General features: G+C 39.1%; 1 protein-coding gene across 1 annotated transcript; it reads left to right on the top strand.

Moving 5' to 3' along the window:
* The first annotated feature begins 10,479 nt into the window (after positions 1-10,479).
* Positions 10,480-11,670, top strand: LOC131246912 (uncharacterized). The gene is made up of 2 exons (XM_058247378.1): positions 10,480-10,649; positions 11,406-11,670. Exons 1-2 carry the CDS (start codon positions 10,480-10,482, stop codon positions 11,668-11,670), a joined length of 435 nt encoding a protein of 144 aa, XP_058103361.1.
* The last annotated feature ends 10,141 nt before the right edge of the window (positions 11,671-21,811 follow it).

Genomic DNA, 21,811 nt, shown 5'->3' with positions numbered 1-21,811 from the left:
CACGGTGGGCCCAACTGAGTTTACTCACTACGATCCTTATCCAGAGCTCGGAAAATGGATGGCCATAAAGAAAGGCCAACTTTCAGATGGGTAAGATCAACTTGTAATTATAATATTTTAATGGTAGCCTAGAAAATGCCTTCTTGACCTAATAGGTAGTCCACGCTGATTGATTGGACCGTCCAAAATATACGGATCCTATAAGGAGCACCATAACTTGCTTTGCTATTGGAGCACTGGATCATTTCTCAAAGTCAAACAGTTATCCTGATGATCTGTACGGAAAGTTACAAGAGTAAACTAGGGCCAACCGTTCATTTTAGTATACATGGAGGCCTTGCCTGATGAGCGTCCCACCTGATTTTTCCCAGGTTATCTTCAGGTGGAGCCCATCTTAAGTACAGCTCATGTTTCTCACACAATTGACAAGTTGGCACGTGTACCACACGCAACGTCTCATATTTTTAATTCTAACTTACATACTGAGTTATATCCATGAAAACGTAAAACTAGCTAGGATACGTTAAAGATGCCTCGTTCAACACAGGGATCTTGGTTTCGATTCCTAGTGGGGGAGGCTAACAATGAAGTGTGAACTGACGGTGGGCGTGTACTACCAAGCTAACATAACAAAAAAAAAGAAAAAAAGAACAAAAAAGGATACGTTAAAAAAAAAAAAAAAGGTTGATACACGTAAATTCAGTGCAATGCAGGTGTGTTTTCGTGATGTTGAGGATCGGGTCCACCGGGAACGGCCTTCTTACTGTCCTTATACATCATCATGGCCCTAACACGTCTTCTACGATCAAACACGACGCCATTATCAAAGCTATCCGCCGCTGACTGCATGGTTGAAAGCTCACGACTCCCACGTGCTTCCGACATTGCCATGCAGCGTAAGAAAATGATCACTAATAACATTGCTGCGACTCTCTCTCTCTCTCTCTCTCTCTCTCTCTCTTCCTTAAAAGGTGGAAGAGGGAGTTTGGAATGTTTTAACAAGCTAGGATATATAGACAGGAAGATGTTAGTGGGAGATCAGAAACGTTGAAGTTGTTTTGGACAATTACATTTTAAATATGGTAGTGGAATTCGTTTTCTGTCTTCATGTGATTGACGGAATCCGATGTGTAATCTGTTGTCCGATCTCCCTCGAATGGCCCTTCACACCAATGCTTTTTCTTATGCGGTTTCCATTACCTTAGTACACAACCATATTGGGGTCGAAGCCATGTCAGTATTCAATATCTCAATCGACATAAATCGTCCTTTAATTAGCTACATCTTTGTTTATGGGGGACTTTACTTAGGCTTGGTGTTAATGTGCCAATGTGGCATGTGTATGATCTGGTGGTGGGCCCCAAAATCACATGAGTCACTCGACTCATGAATCACGAGTAAGGGTTTTTATTTAAAATAATCAAGTTGGGGATTTTTTATTTTATTTTTGGATCATCCAATATCAACTAAGTGAAGAATGTGGTTTTGTGTAACATTTTATATTTACTTCTATTAGATCTAACTAATTTAAATATCTAGTACTCACACTAATATTGTCAATTTATAATAATTAACTATCGAGTCAAGTCGGGTCTAGCTTTCAGGTCAACCTAACTTGGTTGAACATAATTGCGTAGTTGTTTTTTTTTTTTTTTTTTTTTTTTTAAGTTTTAAACTTTGTCCCATATGTGAAAATGTGGATGATTAAAAAGAAAATTGACAGTGGTCTGCATTTAGGTGTGTTTGGGAAGGATGAATCCTAAATTTGGACATGAGAAAGCTTTGGAAACTAATCAATGTGGAAAATAATGAAAATGTTAGAAAGTAAATGGCAAGAAATTTGCGACTGTGGACCCCACCTTTTAGCCAACGGTTTTTATGAAACAATACAAACTTACTTTGCGAACTTAGACTTGCACGTGCGGAGACCGAATTTCAGGATGAAAATACCCCTCCTTTTCACTGCTATGGCTTTTCCTCTCCCTTTTCATTGCTACTTTCACTGCCGTTGCTTTCCCCCCCTTTCCTCACTCCGTTTCCAGGAAAAAGACCAAAAAAACCCATTTTGTGGGCCCCCCTTATTAGCATTTTGTCTTTTTCTGAAAATGGTCGGTCCAGTGAAGAAAGCATGCACCACAGGTATATTTTAAACTCGGTTGGGCCCACATTGAATGCATGTAGTATAGGAAACGGATTGGCTACTCCCCCTGACACCATCCCCGTGGCTGGTGGTCGGTGCTTTGTGGGCCCCACCATGATGTATGTGTTTCATCCATTTCATTCATCCATTTTTAAAGATCATTTTAGGGCTTTATCCAAAAAATAAGAGGGATATAAATCTTAGATGTACTACACTGCAGGAAAACAATAGTGATTGGATATCCATCATTTAAATCCTCTTGAGGCCCAATGTACTGTTTATCTGAAATCTAATCTGTTTATTAGGTCATAAAGACCCAGATGAAGGCTAAAAACAAAGATCATCTTAATCCAATGCTTTTATGGCCCCCAAAAAGTTTTTAATGGTCGATGTTCATTAAACACTGTTTCCTGTAATGTGGTCCAATTGAGATCAGGATATACCTCATTTTTTGTATAATATCATAAAATGATCTATAAAAATAGATCGACGGCATGGATGAAACACATACATCATGATGGGGCCCAGAGAGCACCGAACACCAGCCATTGGCTGGTAGCAGGGGGAGTAGCCAATTCATTTCCTGTAGCATATCCACGCTGTCCATCCATTTTTCCATCTAATTTAAGGGGTTGAGCCCCAAATTGAAGCATATCAAAATATCAAGTGGATCATACCATGGGAAACAGTGGGCGTAATGATTTTCTAGTTTGCCTGACTGATTTTCTAGTTTTCCCCGCTAATTTTCTAGTTTGCCTCACTGATTTCATGTTTCCCCCGCTCAATTTCATGTTTGCCCCACTGATTTTCTAGTTTGCCTCGCTGAATTCATAGTTTGCCCTGCTAAATTCATGTTTGCCCCACTGAATTTCATGTTTGCCCCGCTCATTTTTCAGTTTTTTCCGCTGAATTTTCTGTTTTCCTCACTGAATTTGTAGTTTTTTTCTGCTGAATTTCATGTTTCCCCTGTTGAATTTCATGATTTGCCCTGTTGAATTTCATGTTTCCCTCGCTGAAAATCAAGTTTGCCCAGATCAATTTCATGTTTTCCTCGCTGAATTTAATGTTTCCCCCGTTGAATTTCATGTTTGCCCCATTCAATTTCATGTTTGCCCCATTCAATGTCTAGGTTCCCTCCCACATATGGGGTTTTGGTGTATACATAATCCGATGAAAACGGAGGGATATTACATAATCCGATGAACATGATGTATTACAAATAAAACATCATTGTGGGGTGTAGCAAGCATAATCGGATTGCGTACTGAGTTAGTCAGTACACTTCCATTGTACTAAGTAAACTCAGATGGGCCCACATTAAATGTATGTAGTATATCCATGCCGTCCATCCGTTCTTCCAACTAATTTTAGCGGATTAGCCCCAAATTGGAGCATATCAAAAGATCAAGTGGATCATACCACGGGAAATAGTGGGCATAATGATTTCCATCGTTGAAACCATAGTGGGCCCAACAGTGATGTTTGTTTGTTATCAAACCTATTCATAAGATCAAATAGACATGGATTAATAGAAAACACAATTATAAGCTTGATCCAAAACTTCTGTGGCCCCTAAGAAATGATCAACATGAGAAGTTCAATTCAAAATTTTCATGTGGTGTGGTCCATTTGAACATTGCATATGTTTAGATTTTTGGGCTCAAGCCATAAAATTATCTGTTAAGTTTGCCCCGCTGAATTTCATGTTTCCCCCACTCAATTTCATGTCTGCCTCACTGATTTCCTAGTTTGCCTCGCTGATTTTCTAGTTTGCCCCACTCAATTTAATGTTTGCCCCAGTCAATTTCATGTTTGCCTCGCTGATTTTTAAGTTTGCCCTGTTGAATTTCTAGTTTGCCCCGCTGAATTTCTAGCTCGTCCCGCTCAATTTCATGCTTCCCCCGCTAAAATTCAAGTTTGCCCTGCTCAATTTCATGTTTTCCCGCTGAATTTCATGTTTTTCCCACTGAATTGCATGTTTCCCCTGTTAAATTTCATGTTTCCCTCGATCAATTTTCTTGTTTGCCTTGCTCAATGTTTTCTTAAAGTGATTGTTTTTTATATATCGCAATGGACAATTCCATTGTTTATAGTTGAAAAGAAGAGTCAGAAGAGGTTTTTCAATCCAGAAGAGGTCTCTATCCTCTTTAAGTATTTCCAACTTCTAATTTTCTTGAAACCCTTAATTCCCATATAGTTTATCTGGATCTATATTTTCTTCCGAACAAAGGGAAGGGTCTTCTTTTGTGGATGCCTCTTGTTCCTGTTTAGTCCCCATCGTTTCGGAAGTTGTTTCTATTTTTACGTCTGTTTCTTTTGCACTTTACCCCCTTTCTTCCGTTTTTGAGGTTTGTTTCAGATTCTTAGTGACAATAGGTGACGATATTCTGCCTAAATAGTAGACACAGGTGATAAATAAAAGAATACTAAAGATTCGAGGGATAGACTTTCTCAATTCTGACACAAGGTACTTATTAGTTCGAATAAGTACATTACATCTAATAGAATTATTTTGCTGTATCCAAAATAATACGAATCCAACCCATTTCATGAAGAAAATGTGATTTATTAACCAACCAACAATAACATCTTCTTATTGCATCGAAACATATAAATGTTCACTAATCTGGCTAATGTTGAACTTGGTAAAATGCTATGGTTGAATAATTGAAAAATGAGATTAATCAGGAATACACGTTAAATGCTGAGATTACACATTGAATTTTTGGTAGTTTGCCCCATTGAATATCTAGATTGCCTTGCTCAATGTCCAGTTTGACCAGCTCAATTTCATGTTTTTCCCGATCAAATTATAGTTTGTCTCGCTTATGTTGATAGCTTGTCTTGCACAATTTTCGGTATTTCCCCGCTCAATTTCTATCTCTATTTCATATGAAGCTTGTTCAAATTAATGAAATGCTACATTGTTTTCAATTATGTCTGATTTTGTCCACTACATTTATCTTGTGAATTTTATGTTTGATATATTTTTTAATTAATCTCTGCAGGCGCCGAATATTTTGCCATAATCTCCAACCCAACATTTAGGTGTACATTGATATGGTGGTTTGACAAGGTGAAGGGTGGAGTGGAGAAGCATGATACTCAGCTAAATTTGTTTAGGCGATCTCCTTTCTCGTTTCTATTGTATGTTGCATCCTTTAGATTTATAGGGGCTCTATTTCACCTTCTTTTTGTAAGATACAAAGGTGATCTATTATTTGAGATCAAGGAGAGGCGATTGCAGTTTATCGAGATGGACTTCGCCCTCATTACCGGTCTGAAGACTGGAGATCCTACTGTACCAAAGAATTATTGCACTACGAGTACATTAAGAGACAAATACTTCAAAGAATATCCAGTATTAAAGAAGTACCTAATGGACATGTTTGAGAGATTAGTTGACACCAATAAGCACGAGGACTTCGTGAAGGTTGCCATACTTCTAGTTGTGGAGTACTTTTTGAGGAAAACCGAACCGAAAACCATGTACAACATAGATTATATTCACCTGGTAGACTCGCTAGATGATTTCTATAGGTATCCCTAGGGTAGTTTAGGATACTACACAATGTCGCAAGAAATCGAATCTGCCGTTGCCGCATCAAGTTCCCCTCGGTACACTGTATGTGGTTGCGTCCTTCCTTTACAAGTAAGAACAGCTTTTATTTTCTATATGTTTTCCCTCTATAATTAATTTTAGATTTTTAACATGGTGCAATTTCATTCTAACAGGTATGGGCAGTAGAGATATTATCGGCCCTATAAGAGTGTGTTGTTTCTTATGTTCCTCATCAAATTCCACGCTTCATTCAATATCGAGGCTGGAAGAGTTGTAAGTACAACAGAATACATGCTATTTTCGAGAGTAAAGTTATAAGTTTATATATATCTCCAGCATTTACTTTGCTTAACTTGACGTATACGCTTTTTTATTTAATATTACTCTTTGTTCTTTTGCGGGCATCAATAGTAATGAAATTAGAACCAACACTACAAGAATGGGAAACGGATACCATTCGCTCGGTGTGTGACAGTTTCCAAGTGAGATGTCATGAAAAATGAACTATAATTTTTTTTACCATTGTAAAGTTATCCTTACTCTTACATATCCATCTATACATTTTGTAGCTCACTGTGACCCAAGAAGATGATGAGGAGGGTAATGAGATTGATCATGAGGAGGATGATGAGTCAGATGATAACAACGAGAAAGGCGTGGAGGGAGATGAACCGAGGGAGGGTATTATGAAGAATGTTGTTTTTACGGAGGAATTTCGGATTGAGAGGGAAGAGTTGAGGAAGGAGAGAGAGGAATTGAAGAAGGAGAGGGACGAATTGAGAAAAGAGAGGGAAGAGATGAGAAAGAAAGAAGCAATGTTTGATGAGAGGGAGACGTTACTAAAAGAGAAAGACCAATTGAAGAGGGAGAAGGATTTATTTTTTGAGGACAAGGAAAGATTAGCGATTGAGAGGGAGGAGTTTAATAAGGAGAAGGAAGGTAGTCATACATAGACGAGACGTTTTGTGATGGAGGAGGAGGGTGAGGAGTTGAGGAAGAGAGGGGATGTAAATGATATTGAAGATAAAGAACTTGGACATGGGGGTCTGGATGTGCAATCGTATAGTAATGTACATCCACTTCTCATCCTGTTTATGAAAGGAGAACTAAAAGGATATCGAAGCCGTCATATTACAAGATTTCTCCGTACTTGTCCCTCTCTGCATTCGATACAACCCCTGGGGCGGTTTCCGAACCCGAGCAAGTAACAGCTTTTGCTACTTCTCCAATACCATTTCCTCTACAGATGGATCCTTTCAGGATACTATTCGCGCATGAGGTGAAAGAGGCAGAGGATTGGTATGAAGTAAATAAGGACATGGCAATGGGGAAATGGTTTAGTGCGATATGAATGAAGGATATATAGGTTGATAGCGAGGTAAGCATAACTAATTTATTCTCTATATGCATTGATTGACATATAATTAATTGTTATATTAATCTATGACTAAATCGTACTATCCTATTGATTAGGCTATCGACACATACATCGAGTTCCTTGAGAAAAGGCATAACGACCTTTCAATAGCATATCCTCAGGATTACAAGTTTTGTCCTACGTATTTTATGGTAACTGTTTATTTCGGCAATCCTTAAACTGTTTAAAAATTTATTTTTCTTACATGTATTGAACTTTGATCATGTTTGTAATAGCAAAGCCTTGAGGGGTGTTTGCCGATTTTAATCGCATACCGGGCCTCCAAATCGGCATCAGAACGGGCCTCGCTAATAGGCCAGCTGAACATGGCCTACGCAATTGCCAAGCAAGGATATAAACCATATGCCAAAATGATTAATTTGGTGTTATGAACGGGTAATGCACTCGTCACAGAACATCATCTCTTACTTTTATGTGTTCCATCATATTTTGACTAATATATTATTTTGTAAATCATGGATAGGTCTATGTGCCCATAAATCATGAAAATTCACATTGGTTTTTACTGGTCATCTATCCTAGAGTAAAAGAAATCATTATTGTGGATAACTTATGCACAAATCTAATGCTGAAGTACAAGCAGAAGATGAAGAAGATGACTGATGCAATCCCCATTCTCTTCCATGCCACTGGAGATAGCACTACGCTTGAAGGGAAGAAGTGGACCATCAAAGTCGATGAATCTGCGCCAAAGTAGGATAATGATTATGACTATGGCATATTCGTAATGGAATTCATTGACATTTTGTGTAGCGGTCTCACCTTGGAGGAAATAGACATGTAAAAATTCACTGTCGATTGGAGGAAGTCAATAACATATGATTGCTTGTCTCTAGTCTGTAGGTGATATTTGTCCAGCGCATGTGAGGAATTTTGGAAAAATGTATTATATGGAGTATTAAATTCATAGTTGAATATACATTGTACATTGTTGTCCCACTCATGTACCATTTCATGTTATATACATTGTACGCGGTTTACAGTAATCTTGGAGTGCAGAAAATTTTCAAGTATGTGCATTTTAGTCCGAGTTCCTTCTCTAATCATGATAGCCTTGGGGGGGTTGATTCGAGGGATGAGTTAACTGCAAAAGGGCTGATTAAAACTATATTGAGTTATCTTGCTGGTTCTGAAATCATTATGCTAGCCAGCAAGATAACCTAATATAGTTTATCTTGCTGGTCCTGAAATCATTATACCGCTCATTTTCATGTTTGCCCCGCTCAATTCCTAGTTTGACCCGCTCAATTGCATGCTTGCCTCACTCATTTTCATGCTTGCCCCACTCATTTTCTAGTTTGTCCTGCTCATTTTCATGCTTGCCCTGCTCAATATCTAGTTTGCCCCGCTCATTTTCATGTTTGCTTCGCTAAATTCCTAGTTTGCCGTGCTCATTTTCATGCGTGCCCCACTTAATTTCTAGTTTACCCTGCTCATTTTCATGCTTGCCTCGCTCAATTCCTAGTTTGCCCCGCTCATTTTCATGCTTGCCCCGCTTAATTTCTAGTTTGCCCCGCTCATTTTCATGTTTGTCCCGCTCAATTCCTAGTTTGCCTTGCTCATTTTCATGCTTGCCCCACTCAATTTCTAGTTTGCCCCGCTCATTTTCATGTTTGCCCCACTCAATTCCTAGTTTGCCCCGCTCATTTTCATGCTTGCCCCGCTCAATTCCTAGTTTGCCCCGCTTAATTTCATGCTTGCCCCGCTCAATTTCTAGTTTGCCCCGCTCATTTTCATGCTTGCCCTGCTCAATTTCTAGTTTGCCCCGCTCCATTTTATGCTTGTCCCCTTAATATCTAATTTGCCCCGCTTATTTTCATGTTTGCCCCGCTTAATTTCTAGTTTGCCTCCGCTCATTTTCATGTTTGCCCCGCTCAATTTCACACTTGGAATAACTAAATAAATAAGATCAGCTGAAGCTCAATAAAATCAGAGCATGAAGTAAAATACTGTAACTGAGATATGAAAAACATTAATGTGTGGAACTCATGCAAAGGAGGCAAGAAGGGTATTTTAGTGACCCTCTAGGTTTAATACTTTCCGAAATTCCTCCATGCTTCCTTTTCGAGTTTAAAATGTTTCCAAAAGTATAAAATGGTAGGAATCTCCCTTTTGGAAGTCCAAATCAACACCAGTTGAGTGCAATGAAAGGGGTATTCTCAAGTATGGCTATAACCACAGTGTTTGAGTACAAAGATAACCTCAGAGGGAACTTTACATTCCCATTTGCACTGTATTTAAAAGGGTCCTATGAACAACATAAATTGCACCAGAAGGAGCACTTATGGCTCACTGGTACATTATGATAAACTGAAACATAATGCTCGGCAACTGCTACAAGTTCTCAAGATGCAAACAACTGAAAAATGATAAAAACATGTCATTTGACATAAATCACTATGCATACTTTAAGACATTAGTGTCAACAATTAATTTGACATAAATCACTATGCAATCGAGTAACATGAGTACCTCTTGAATGTCCCCTGAACCATTAAACCTTGCCACAAGCTGGGATGCAAGATTGAGATCCTCCTCTTGAAATGAATCCCAGATGGTTTTGGGATTTTTCTTGACCTTTGCATCACCAATTGTAGAATTTCATGAGTGTGAGGCCAACAAAAACAATCTACATTAATTGTGGGGCCCACCAAAATTGTATTTTAGAGTATGGGGCCCCACTAAATTAAAAAAAAAAAGAAAAGGTCGGGCGGCACTACCGCCCGGACCACCAGATGGCGGCGGCATCGCCGCCCCGAACTCGAAAGAGTCTGGGCAGTAGTGTCGCCGGATCGACGGTACTACCTCCACCGTCTGGTGGTCCGGTTGGTAGTGCCGCTCGACCCCCTTTTTTTTTTTTAAAAAATTGGTGGGTCTCATTGTGGGCCCCACATGAAGAGCTTATATAATCTCCCCCACACGCCCAAACCCTCATTTTCCAGACCCTTCTTCATCTCCCTTCCCCTTTCTTCATATTCCTTCACAAAAACCCTCTCTTTTTCTAATCTCTCAACTTCCAAACCCTCTATCTACATCTTTTACAACCATCATTTCCATCTTTTAAACCCTCATTTTCCTAACCATTTCTTCATCTCCCTTCCCCTTTCTTCATCTTCCTTCATAAAATACTCTCTATTTCTAATCCTTCTACCATCTCCTCAAGTTCCAAATCCTCTCTCTTTATCTTCCACAACCATCTTTTCATCTTTCAAATACATTTCTCTTCATATTCTAAACCTTGCTCACATAACCATATTCCCATCTTCCAAACCCATCATCCTCATGGGTATTATTACGTTCTTTTCCTTGATATTTTCCATCCCCATGACTATCTCGGTAATGGGGAAGAAGAGGGTGGTTCAAGCGGGTCCATCATCTCCCCGGATCTTAAGAAGCACGAGGCGGCCTGTTGCGGATGATGCGAGTCCATCATCACCACCTATTCAAAGAAATGTGAGGATGGATAATGTTGGTGCAACGAGTTCTTCACAACCACCTCGTGAGAGGAGGTCGAAGAGGGCCCACGATCAAAATGCACGGACATTCGATGTGGGTTGATATCGCGATCGAGAAGTAGTTTTTGAAGTCACGGTGGGGGACCGACTGTTTGTCGAAAATGACGTGCTAGATCAACTCTTGCATCACAGTTGAGGACCTATTTTTGAAGATAATTTTCAAGCCAATGAGCATGATGTACGGTTTTTCTACTCTCGAATTGTTAATGCAAGACTCAACCCACTCGGATTTGATATTTCATATGGAGACGCGGTGCGTCCCATCGGCGTAGAACACATCGTGAACATACTTGGGCTGCCATTAGGAACAGTCTATATCCCCGTAGACACAAAGAACTTGAACACATCGCAGCACAGGAGTGAGCTGAGCAGGAGTTTGTGTGGCCACCTCGTGAAGTGGAGGAGAGAGTAGTTTCAAAAACAAAGAAATGATTTCAATTTACAGACTGTTGCATTACATCTTCACACATAATTTATATCCGAGATGGGGAAACAACACAGAGGTTTTTGTCTACCATACAGAGATAATGTACCAGATAGGGCATGGGGAGAATGTGTGCCTACCCTCCATTATCCTTTACCATATAGTGAAGGCCGTAAGGACAAGAAGAGAATCTCTCCCTCCTATTTGGCCGCTTAATTTACAATCCAGCTTGAGATAATGGGTTTAGGGCATCCATCGACCCCTCGATCACATCCAGAAAGAGTGATAACCGAAGACACCTTAAATTGCATGCAATGTGGCCTTAGACAAGAAGTAAGGTGGTTGGAAGAAGTTGGAGATGAGGTAGCTGAAGATGAAGAAGAAGAGGAAGAAGGCAGCGAAGAGGATGAGGCTGAAGAAGAAGAAGAGGGTGATGATATAGGTGAGGTACTCGATGCACGTTTGGGTTTAGATGAGCGTTTAGGGGCGATCGAATCTAGTGGATCTGAGCTTAAGAAGGACCAAGAATATCTGAAGCGTAAGATGAAAAGTATGCATCGAACAATAAAGGCAGTTTTGTTTTGTGTATAGAAGGAGGGAGTGCCCCCTCTCTCGCCGGACTCGGTATCATAGTAGGGAGTTGTGATGCATATATATGGACTCCTTCACTTATGTTCAGCCATGTTAGTATTTATGTGCTTTGTGTTTACTGTGTAGTAAGAAGTGGATCATTTCCACTTAATAGTGTAATAGTTATTAGTTGGGTTATTTATGTTTTTCACTTGGTTAGGTATGTATGGGAACAATGTACTAACTCAGATTATAAATGAAATTATTTTCACTTTGGTTTTATCACCATATGCAGTAGTGTATGGATGTTCTCATTTTATCACTCTTAATCCCCTTCATCATGTATCTTAGATTGATCATGGGGCCTTCACAATTAGAGATGATTTTGTCATGCCTCATCCCAAGCATGAAAATGAGTGAGGCAAACATGAAAATGAGCGGGCCAAACATGAAATTCAGCGGGTCAAACATGAAATTGAGCGGGGCAAACATTAAATTGAGCGGGGCAAAATAGGAATTCAGCGGGGCGAACATGAAATTAAGCCGGGGAAACATGAAATTAAGTGGGTCAAACTAGGAATTCAGTGGGGGAAACATGAAAATGAGCGGGGAAAACTGGGAATTCAGTAGGGGAAACATGAAAATGAGCGAGCCAAACTAGAAATGTAGCAGGGCAAACTAGGAATTGAGCAGATGGGGATTTGTCATTGTACATGTTGGTTGGTTCCAAGCATGTCAAGTAGGTATCATCTCAAACATCCCTGAATCCAAGGGGTTTCTCTTCTATGTATGTGAAGTTCATGTCTATCAGGCATGTTTTTGCTTTTGCTCATTCTAGTATCTACGCAATTGCCAAGCATTGAATTCCATGTGTATTTTTCTTTTCAATGAGTATAATGGGACAAACTGAAAATACAGTGGGACAAAGTAGAAAGTTCATTTCATCATCCACCAAGATTACAAAGTGGGGCAAGCATGAAATTCATCGGGGGAAACTAGAAATTCAGTGGGGCAAACATGAAATTCAGCGGGGCAAGCATGATATTCAGCGGGGGAAACTAGGAATTCAGCGAAGCAAACATGGAAATGAGCGGGACAAACTAGAAATTCAATGGGGCAAATATGAAATTCAGCGGGGCAAACATGAAATTCAATGGGGGAAACTAGGAATTCAGCGGGGCAAACATGGAAATGAGCGGGACAAACATGAAATTCAGCGGGGCAAACATGAAATTCACCTTGAAAAATCTTTGAATTTTGAATAAGAAACAAAAAATCAGAACATGATGGGACCCACAACAACAACACATCATTTTGGGCTATTGTGCTAAGCTCATATTATTTTTATAATACATCAAAGATAGTGCTTTTGTTGAATTTGTTAAACGAGAGCTGTTTATAATAGTTCATTCTTTTATATGCTTTTTCACCTCATTCCTCTCTTTTGGTAGATACCTGCTTTATTTGCTACTCGTTGGACAACTTCTATTGCTTTATCGAGTGGGCTGCCATTTCTACAAGTACTTTGGTACGCAGGTCGTTAGAAATTACTTATAAATTGAACATGTGACATAACTACAAACTATGTATCATACAAAGAACATAAATTACAAAAATTACACGATATGCTATACATCGGGTATGGGAAACTTGCACGACCGGTGATTATGCCTTGTTCGTTTGCATCGCCCACACTTTACTGTTTTTGATTCCTCTCCATGAGATGAAATTCTAAGCTTTTTGGGTCTTCCAGCTGACCTCCTCTGTCTTGGGGGTTTAATCTGCGCACAATACTCCTTCATCCCCACTGAAATTTTTTACTCGCAATTGTCGTGTACTGGATACACTGATTCGCTATACGTGGCCAGGTAATTATGCACCGTGTAGAATGGGGCGCAATATGAGTAGTGAGGAAGATTGTAGTTTATACATGTTGACAGAACATGCATACAAGGGTACCCCTTCATGCCAAACTCACGACATGTACATGAAAACTCACTGAGCTTCACTGTATCATTATAATCTCCAACAACATACTACTCATCTCGAGAAATAGCGTGACAGCGAACATCTCGCGCCTTCTGCACGAGATCCTTTAACTGTTTCTCTGCCCATGGTGTCAATGGACCCACAAATGATGCCGCAGAGACTCTTCTCTTATAAAACAATTCCTGTATCTTGAATATTACAGCCTTTATCAATTTTGTAATGGTGTATTCGCGTGCTTCTTTGAAAAGGGCATTAATGCACTTAGATATGTTTGTCGTGACCAAGTTGAATCTTCTTCCTTAAAAGTGCGAAGATGCTCATCTCTCATACCCGATTTCTGTCAGCCATGCATGTACTAGGGGATTGGCCATTTCGATATCATGCATTAATTTTTCCAATTCGGCCCTCCTGCAAGTCTTCATAACCCTCCAGTAATACATCTCCAACAACTTGTCCTTAAAAGTGTCCACCAATTTCTGTAGATGTGGTACGGGCAATACCCATGGATTGCACGCGGGAAGACTTGGGGAACCTTTTTCATTAGACCTTTATGTCGGTCGGATATAATTACAAGACCCTCCACAGATCCTAACACATCGTTAAGGTAGGTAAGGAACCAATTCTAACTATTGCTGTTCTCTGATTCTCCGATGGCAAACACAACTGGAAATATATGATTGTCTCCATCTAAGGCCGTTGCGATGAATAGAACACCCTTTTATTTGCCCTTTAAGTGTGTCCCGTCAATGGCCAATACCCTCCACAATGATTTTTGAAAACTTCAAATGCATTGTCCGAGAGCTATAAAACGTCTCTTGAACCTGTAAGTCTGTTGGTTAACAAGTACGACAATAATTGTCCCTGGGTTGGCCGTCCTCAACTCATGCAAATACATAGGGAGTTGATTATAGGATTCTTTGTAAGACCCCATCATGTGATTAATTGCAAGCTCCCTAGCTCTCCATGCCTTGGTATAACTGATACGAATATTATATTTCTCTTGCATGGTGAAGATAATATCACGTGGCCTCAACCCTAGGCGTTGTTCAATACAACTAATAACCAGATCACACGCTAACTTATTGCTGGCTTGCCGGTGATCGCTCTTCATCCATGCCATGCCATACGTGTGTTTTGACGTATAAGTCAGTATTTTGAATATCCCCGTATCATTCACCCGAGATGCATGAACCCTCCATTTGCATGCATCTTCGAAGCACCCCATGGTAAATCTCCTAGAATTTGAGTATACTACTCTATACTGGAAATTATTGCGAATTGCAAATTGGCTCCAAACATACTGGCACCAACTCTTGTCCTTAAACGTTTGCCCAACGGCTATATTGATCGGTTCACATAATGAATCAGTATATGTCAGCATTTTTACATTGGTAAATGCAGCATCATTAAACGGCGTGAGAACTTGACGAGTGTTGAGGTTGGATGTTCCGGGAAGGTATCGAAGCAGAATGTCGCTTACACGCCCAGATGGGATGGTGGATGATGATGGCAGATCTGCTGTTGATGCTAAAGCCGGTGCCATGTACTCATAATTACCATTAATGTCAAGTGCACCACTGACTTGGCTAGTCACGACGTTTGATGTTTGCGGCGGGTCAGGCAATTGATCATTGCTTACTACCACTTATAATGGAGAAGGATTGTATTTGCATTCCACGCCATACTCCTCAACTACACTGTCCACATATGTTGTAGTATTAATGTGTTGTATTGTCTCGATGACTAACAGGATGAATTTATCCGAATGCTCAAACTGGTAACACAGGAACTCTCTGACGTTATCGTCGTCTTCGATTTCAATTGGAGGCATTGATTTGTTAGTGCAAGAATTCAATACTTTCATCCTAATATTACAATCTTCTGGTTTGCTCTTAATAATTTTGTAAATTCTAGATCGAAACTCCTTGTACGTAGTCTCGAGACGTAGCGTAATTTGTTTTGAATTTCCACCCATGTACGAGTATCGCTTGTTTTCAAATTCTAACTCCCCGCCAAAAGAGCACATGATTCTTGCAGCCATTATTTGAAAACCAATACAATGACACATTATTAGTGAATTGTAAATCAATGGAACCTTTCCATAAGACAAAACTTGATTAAATAATGAAGGACCGACAACTGAGTTTCTATTATAGATGAGCATGATAAAGAGCTTAAGGAAATAAACCGTAAGCTACGCGTTTATATTTTAAATAAACAACCAGATCTTATACGAATTATGCCTTCGTCGTTAACGAATGCTTTCAAGTGGTGCTAGTTTAATCTTGTGACGCTATCTATCATGCCATTGAGCGAGGGAAGCATTATCAGTTTGAGCGGGGCACACATGAAATTCTGCAGGGCAAACTAAAAATTGAGCGGGGCAAACTAGAAATTGAGCGGGAGAAACCTGAAATTGAATGGGGAAACATGAAATTGAGCGGGGCAAACATGAAATTCAGCGGGGTAAACATGAAAATTGAGTGGGGCAAACATGAAATTGAGCGGGGCAAACTAGAAAATTCAGCCGGAAAATCTGAAACATCAGTGGGGCAAGCATGAAATTAAATGGTGCAAACTGAAAATTGAGCGGGGCAAACTATAAATTCAGCTATGCAAACAAACATTAAATCGAGAGAGCATAGCATGATATTGAGCTGGGCAAATGATAAATTGAGCTAGCATATCATGAAATTGATGTGCGCAAACGATATTTCGAGCGAGCATAACGTGATATTGAGCTGGGCAAATATTTCTTCCAGCGAGCATAACATGATATTGAGCGGGGCAAACATCAAATAGAGTGAGCATTGCATGGATATTGAATGGGTGAACTGTAAATTAAGCGAGCATAGGATAATATTGAGCTAGGCAAACATTAAATTGAGCGATTCTAACATGAAATTTATCGAGGCAAACATTAAATTGACCTTATCTACCATAAAATTGAGCTGGGCAAACATTAAATTGAGCGATCCTAGCATGAAATTGAGCAGGGTAAACATGAAATTCAGCGAGCCTAACATGAGATCAAGTGAGCCCTAACATAGAATTGAATGAGCTTCAAATTGAATTGAGCGAGTTTGACATGGATTTGATCGATCAACGCATAAAATTAACTAAGCCTAACGTATGAAAGTGACTAAGCCTAACACATAGAATTGATCGAACTTCGCATGCAATGCAATTGTACGAGTGTAGCGTTTTTTTTTTCAAGATCTGTACCTCCAACTGCTGCAATACCGGTCAAATGCAGGTTGAAGAGAGGTGCTTTGGAGTGAGGGAATATTTTGAACCTTTTCAAGGAGATGCAACCAGTTCATGGGATTTCACGTAACCTTAGCCAATATGAAAAATGACAAATGTACAATGATGATATCTAGATGGATATCTATATGATTCACAGAGATTTTGGTCAAAAAAATGAGAAGAAAACCCTTCGTACTTTAGTTCTTTGTTCCAAGAGAGTGTAGGGCTGGAAGCACATGTCTTTTCGTTAAGGGGAGTGAAAGCAATGCAGTGAAAAAAGTATGGAAAAAGGAGGGGTATTTTCATCCTGAAATTTGGTCTCCGTGCGTGCAGGTCTACGTTCGCAAAGTTTGTATTGTTTCATAAAAACCGCTGGATAAAAGGTGGGGTCCACAGTTGCAAATTTCTCGTAAATGGCTATTATATGGGTTGTTTATTTTTTAGTTAATTTTTATAAAAATGTTAAAAGGTCAATGGTCAAGAGTGTAGGCATCTCACATCATCTTAAAAATGCTTAGAGAAAAATATCCATTTACTCTTTTTTCAAGAAAATGATTAATCTCAATGTCCATATTTCATTTTTTACAATACAAATAATGAAAAATTCAATATTTGTTGAAATGAAATTGATTTGAATGTGTGGAGGAATCTACACAAAAATGTTCACCTTGCGTGCAAGTGTCAATGTGTGTCAACTTCATCTAACATCTCAACTGTCCAAAGTGGACGATCCTCCCTTAAGAAACCTATGCATTCACCTTGAGTGCAAGTTTCAATTCGTCACCTTTATCTAACATCCCAACCGTACAAATTGGACGATCTCTCTTAAGAAAACTATGCACAAAAATAATACGATGCACTGGTCGGTATTTATGGATGGGCAATACCTTATGAAAACGATAAAGGTTAATGGGCGAGAACAACCCAATTATAATTAAATGCGTTAGGTCAGGTTAGGCTTGGGCTCTATGAATTTCAAATGGTCATGTTGGGTCATAAGGTAATTGGTTACATGTCAATTTCAATCACAATTCTTGATCCATTTAGTACATAGGTAGAGCTGGCATTGTGGTAATTAACCCTAATCAGACCCTCATAAGGTAATTGGTTACATGTCAATTTCAGTCACATTTCTCTATAAATTTCAAATGGGTCATGTTGGGTCATAAAGAGTAGAAACATGTGTTTTGCTTGGACAACTCTCACACGCATTTTTGTGAGGAGTCCATAATATTTATAGAGCTTCGTGTACAAGTTTTCTAAAATTAATAAGTATGCAATGCTTAGTGTGTAAGTTTTCTAAATACTACAGGTAACATGAATGACAAGGAGCTAATCTACTAAAAATAAAAGGTTTCCAGTGAAAGTAAACTTCCATATAAGTTTTAGTGTTGGACATGCAAGTTTTCTTAATATATAGACCTGAACCCAATGACACATTGCCACCCCCATTGTAATGTATGCTTGGTGGTAACTAGTTAGATTTCTTTCAATGTGCAGAACTAGTAATTCAATGCCATATCTAGTGTAATTGGCATCAATCAAATAACCGGTGTTTGGAAGCTTAGAAAATAAAAGAAGAGGGTAACATTTTCTTTGAAAATTAGAAAAAATAAAAACAGGCCCGAAGGTTATTAAAATTTTTAGGACTTTCTATAAAACCACATTCTTAGAAAAATGTTTCTCACTAGAAAAGTAAAGTCCCAGTCACGGGAAAAAAAAATCATTTCCGTGACAAGCCTTTTTTCTGGTAACCGTTCATTTCAAGGCCAGAAATACAAAGGCTAATAATCAAGTCAACCATTTTTTTATAGTTACAGCTCTTCTTGTAGTAGTCACCCTGGATCAAAGGTTCTGGCAGCTGTCCTGGAAATTGCCACGCGTGCGGTTGAGATGATGAAAATGGTTGAACCTCCTTCCTCACGTTCTTATCAAATCAAAAAACAGCTTTCCTTTTATATGTTTCTAGCTGCTGAATGCGGATTGGGTACTACCCCGTCTGTCCCTAGCTAGGAACGGACAAGGGTTCTGAGGGGCCACCATGATGTATGGGTTTTATCTACACTGTCCGTTCATTTTTCCATATCGTTTTAGAGTACAGGCTCAAAAATGAGGCAGATCCAAGGCTCGAGTGGACCACACCACAGGAACCAACGGTGATAATAACACCCACTGTTGAAACCTTCGTAGGGCCCTGATGGTTATTGCCATTCAACCTGTCAATAAGGTCATATAGACCTGAGTGAAGGGAAAACACAAATACCAGTTTGATCCAAAACTTCTGTGGGCCCCAAAAAAGTCTTCAATGGTAGGTGTTTATTCCCCACTGTGTGGTCCACTTGAACTATGGACAAAAACATCCATGAATTGTGTTTGGACATGCGGTTGTCCATGGAAGTGAATTGTGTTTGAAAAACACCTCCTGTGGTGTTTGTGGGTGTGAGTGTGTAAAAAAAGAAAACAGAAAAAAGGGTTCTTGGCGCATGTATTAATATGCACGGTACACATGCACGCCACATTTACCCTATAATATATAAGTGAGTTCTGAATTGTGAACAAAGCCTCTCATGAAATTGGTTCCTAGCAATGTTGGGTTGAATGCAGTGGAGTAAGGGATCTAGAGTGGAGAATGGTTACAATACCTACTCTCCAATCATGTGGGTTCTGAATCATCAAGGGCTAAAAATGAGGTGAGGTAAATAAAATGGTGAAAGAAAGGTAAAATAGATTTTATAGATCATATTTGAATGATGGGATTGTGATTGCATGGATTCATGAGATTATGTTGTTTAGTAGCAACAAAAGTTCTGTCATTGATACGCATATCTGAACTCGTTTATCCTCGGCAAAACTTGGTTGGACAACATCAAATTTGGGTACACTATATTATTCTCAATGTTGTTTGTGAAACATCCTAAAAGAAGGATCATTTGGCATGTGGCACATCTGTACATTGGAATTGGTGTAGTGATGTACAGTGGGTCGTGGACACTTTTATGTCCAAGATGGACTAGAGAAGGCTAAATTTGAGGTGGAGGTGATCCAGACCATCGGAACCTTACAATAGGTGTATCTCGCAAATTGGAATGAGTTACTTGACATACCATATATGATTTTTAAATAGGAGAAGATACTTTAGCCAACAAACCTGGCTATGCTGGGTTGCCCATGCCGAATTTGTGAGATTCCATTAGATTGAGGGTCGAAAATTCATTTTATTTTCGTTTTTACTATTTATAGTAAGTTTTAGTTTGATTATTACTCTTCATCCTTTGAGCTTCAAGAGTTGTGTCCACCATGAAAGTGTTTAGAAAAATTAGGAGAATAAAATGGTTAAGCCACATAGGACACTTACTATATAAATAATAAATTTGCTATGTAAGTTACGAATTTTAGACAGTTTTAGTTGTAGTTTAATTTTGAAACTTATTCCAAGGCTTGGTATCTCTATTTAAAGTATTGTAGACTCGCTTATTTCAATTATCAATTATTTTATAAATTTCTAAAAATTATTTCTATTCTTTCTTCTTTTCTTCATAGATTTGAGGTATCTCTGTGAAGAGTCTAGAGAAGCTTCGTGGATTAAGAGTAGTTATTCCCTCAAGGAAGACGGTGATCGACCTCGTCACGCCCATCCCTACACCACATGTAAGCGCTTAAAGCTTGTTTAGATTGATGGCAATACATGTGGCATATGTCGAGCACTTAAAGACAGATGATAGCATATGTGGCACATTGATGTAGAGCGGGTCGCAGACAGTTTCATGGCCAAGATGGATTAGAAAAGGCCTGGTTGACGACAGAAGTGATCTGGACCGTCAGACCTTAGATCGGGCGTATCTCGCAATCTGGAATGAGTTACCTAACGTAAAATATATGTTTTTGGGGTAGAACGAGCTACTTTAGCCAACCAACCCCGCTACGCTGGGTTACGCAGCCCGGAATTGCAAAAAACCCCTGTATCGATGGTTGTTTCCTTGCTTTAATTTCGTTTTTACTATAAATAACAAGTTTGAGTTTGATTATAACTCTTCATCCGTCGGGCTTTTGGAGATGTGTCCAATGTAAAAAGAGCTTAGAATAATTAGGGGAACAGTTTGGTGAAGCCAAATAGGACACTTACTATTTTTGGTCGAAAACCTTGCGCACTAGTAGACATCACGACCGTCTATAAATAGTAAGTTTACTATTTATAGTAAGTCGCGGATTCTAGGAGTTTTAGTTGTAGTTTGATTCTGATTTCTTTCCCATTGCTTAGTACCCCTATTTAAAGGGTTGTGAACTCGTTTTTAATCATCAATTAATCAATTTCGAATTTCTTAGAATTTATTTCTATTTTTCTGCTTTCTTTCCTCGTGGATTTGAGAAGTCTCTATGAGGAGTACTCCAGAGAAGCTCTGTGGATTCGGAGTAGTTATCCTCATCACGTTCATCCCTGCGTCACACATGTGAGATATGTTAAGATGGACTTTAGCACATGTGAAGCTATTAAAGATTGGTGGTGGCACATGTGATGTGCTTGAATATATATAGAAGTTGGTGCATGGACACATGTGGTGCATGTATAATAAAAGACGACCATGGTCTAACAAGTAGGTACTGTGTCAATAGACAAACTTTTAAACTTCTACGCTTATAGTTTATGTCATGGGACATAATCATCTCAAAATTTCATGGCATCCATGTCACAAATTAAATGCTTGAAAGGAAATGACATTTTTTATTTTTATTTTACAAAGTTGTAACAAGACAACTTCATTTGCTACTAAACCAGGAACCCTCCTACAAGCATTAGAATGTATGAGAAATATACCTGTGTGCCAGATCATACTTTCATCAAGCTAGGCGTTCGATGATATAGGTCATCTTAAAGAACAAGGCAATCCAATCAGCATGTGACTTTAAAAAGTCAGCGTACTCATTC

This window comes from Magnolia sinica, chromosome 5 (genome assembly GCF_029962835.1).
Source record: "Magnolia sinica isolate HGM2019 chromosome 5, MsV1, whole genome shotgun sequence".
NCBI lineage: Eukaryota > Viridiplantae > Streptophyta > Magnoliopsida > Magnoliales > Magnoliaceae > Magnolia > Magnolia sinica.
The sequence above is the reverse complement of the archived record's forward strand: the minus strand, read 5'-3'. Positions and strand labels throughout refer to the sequence as shown.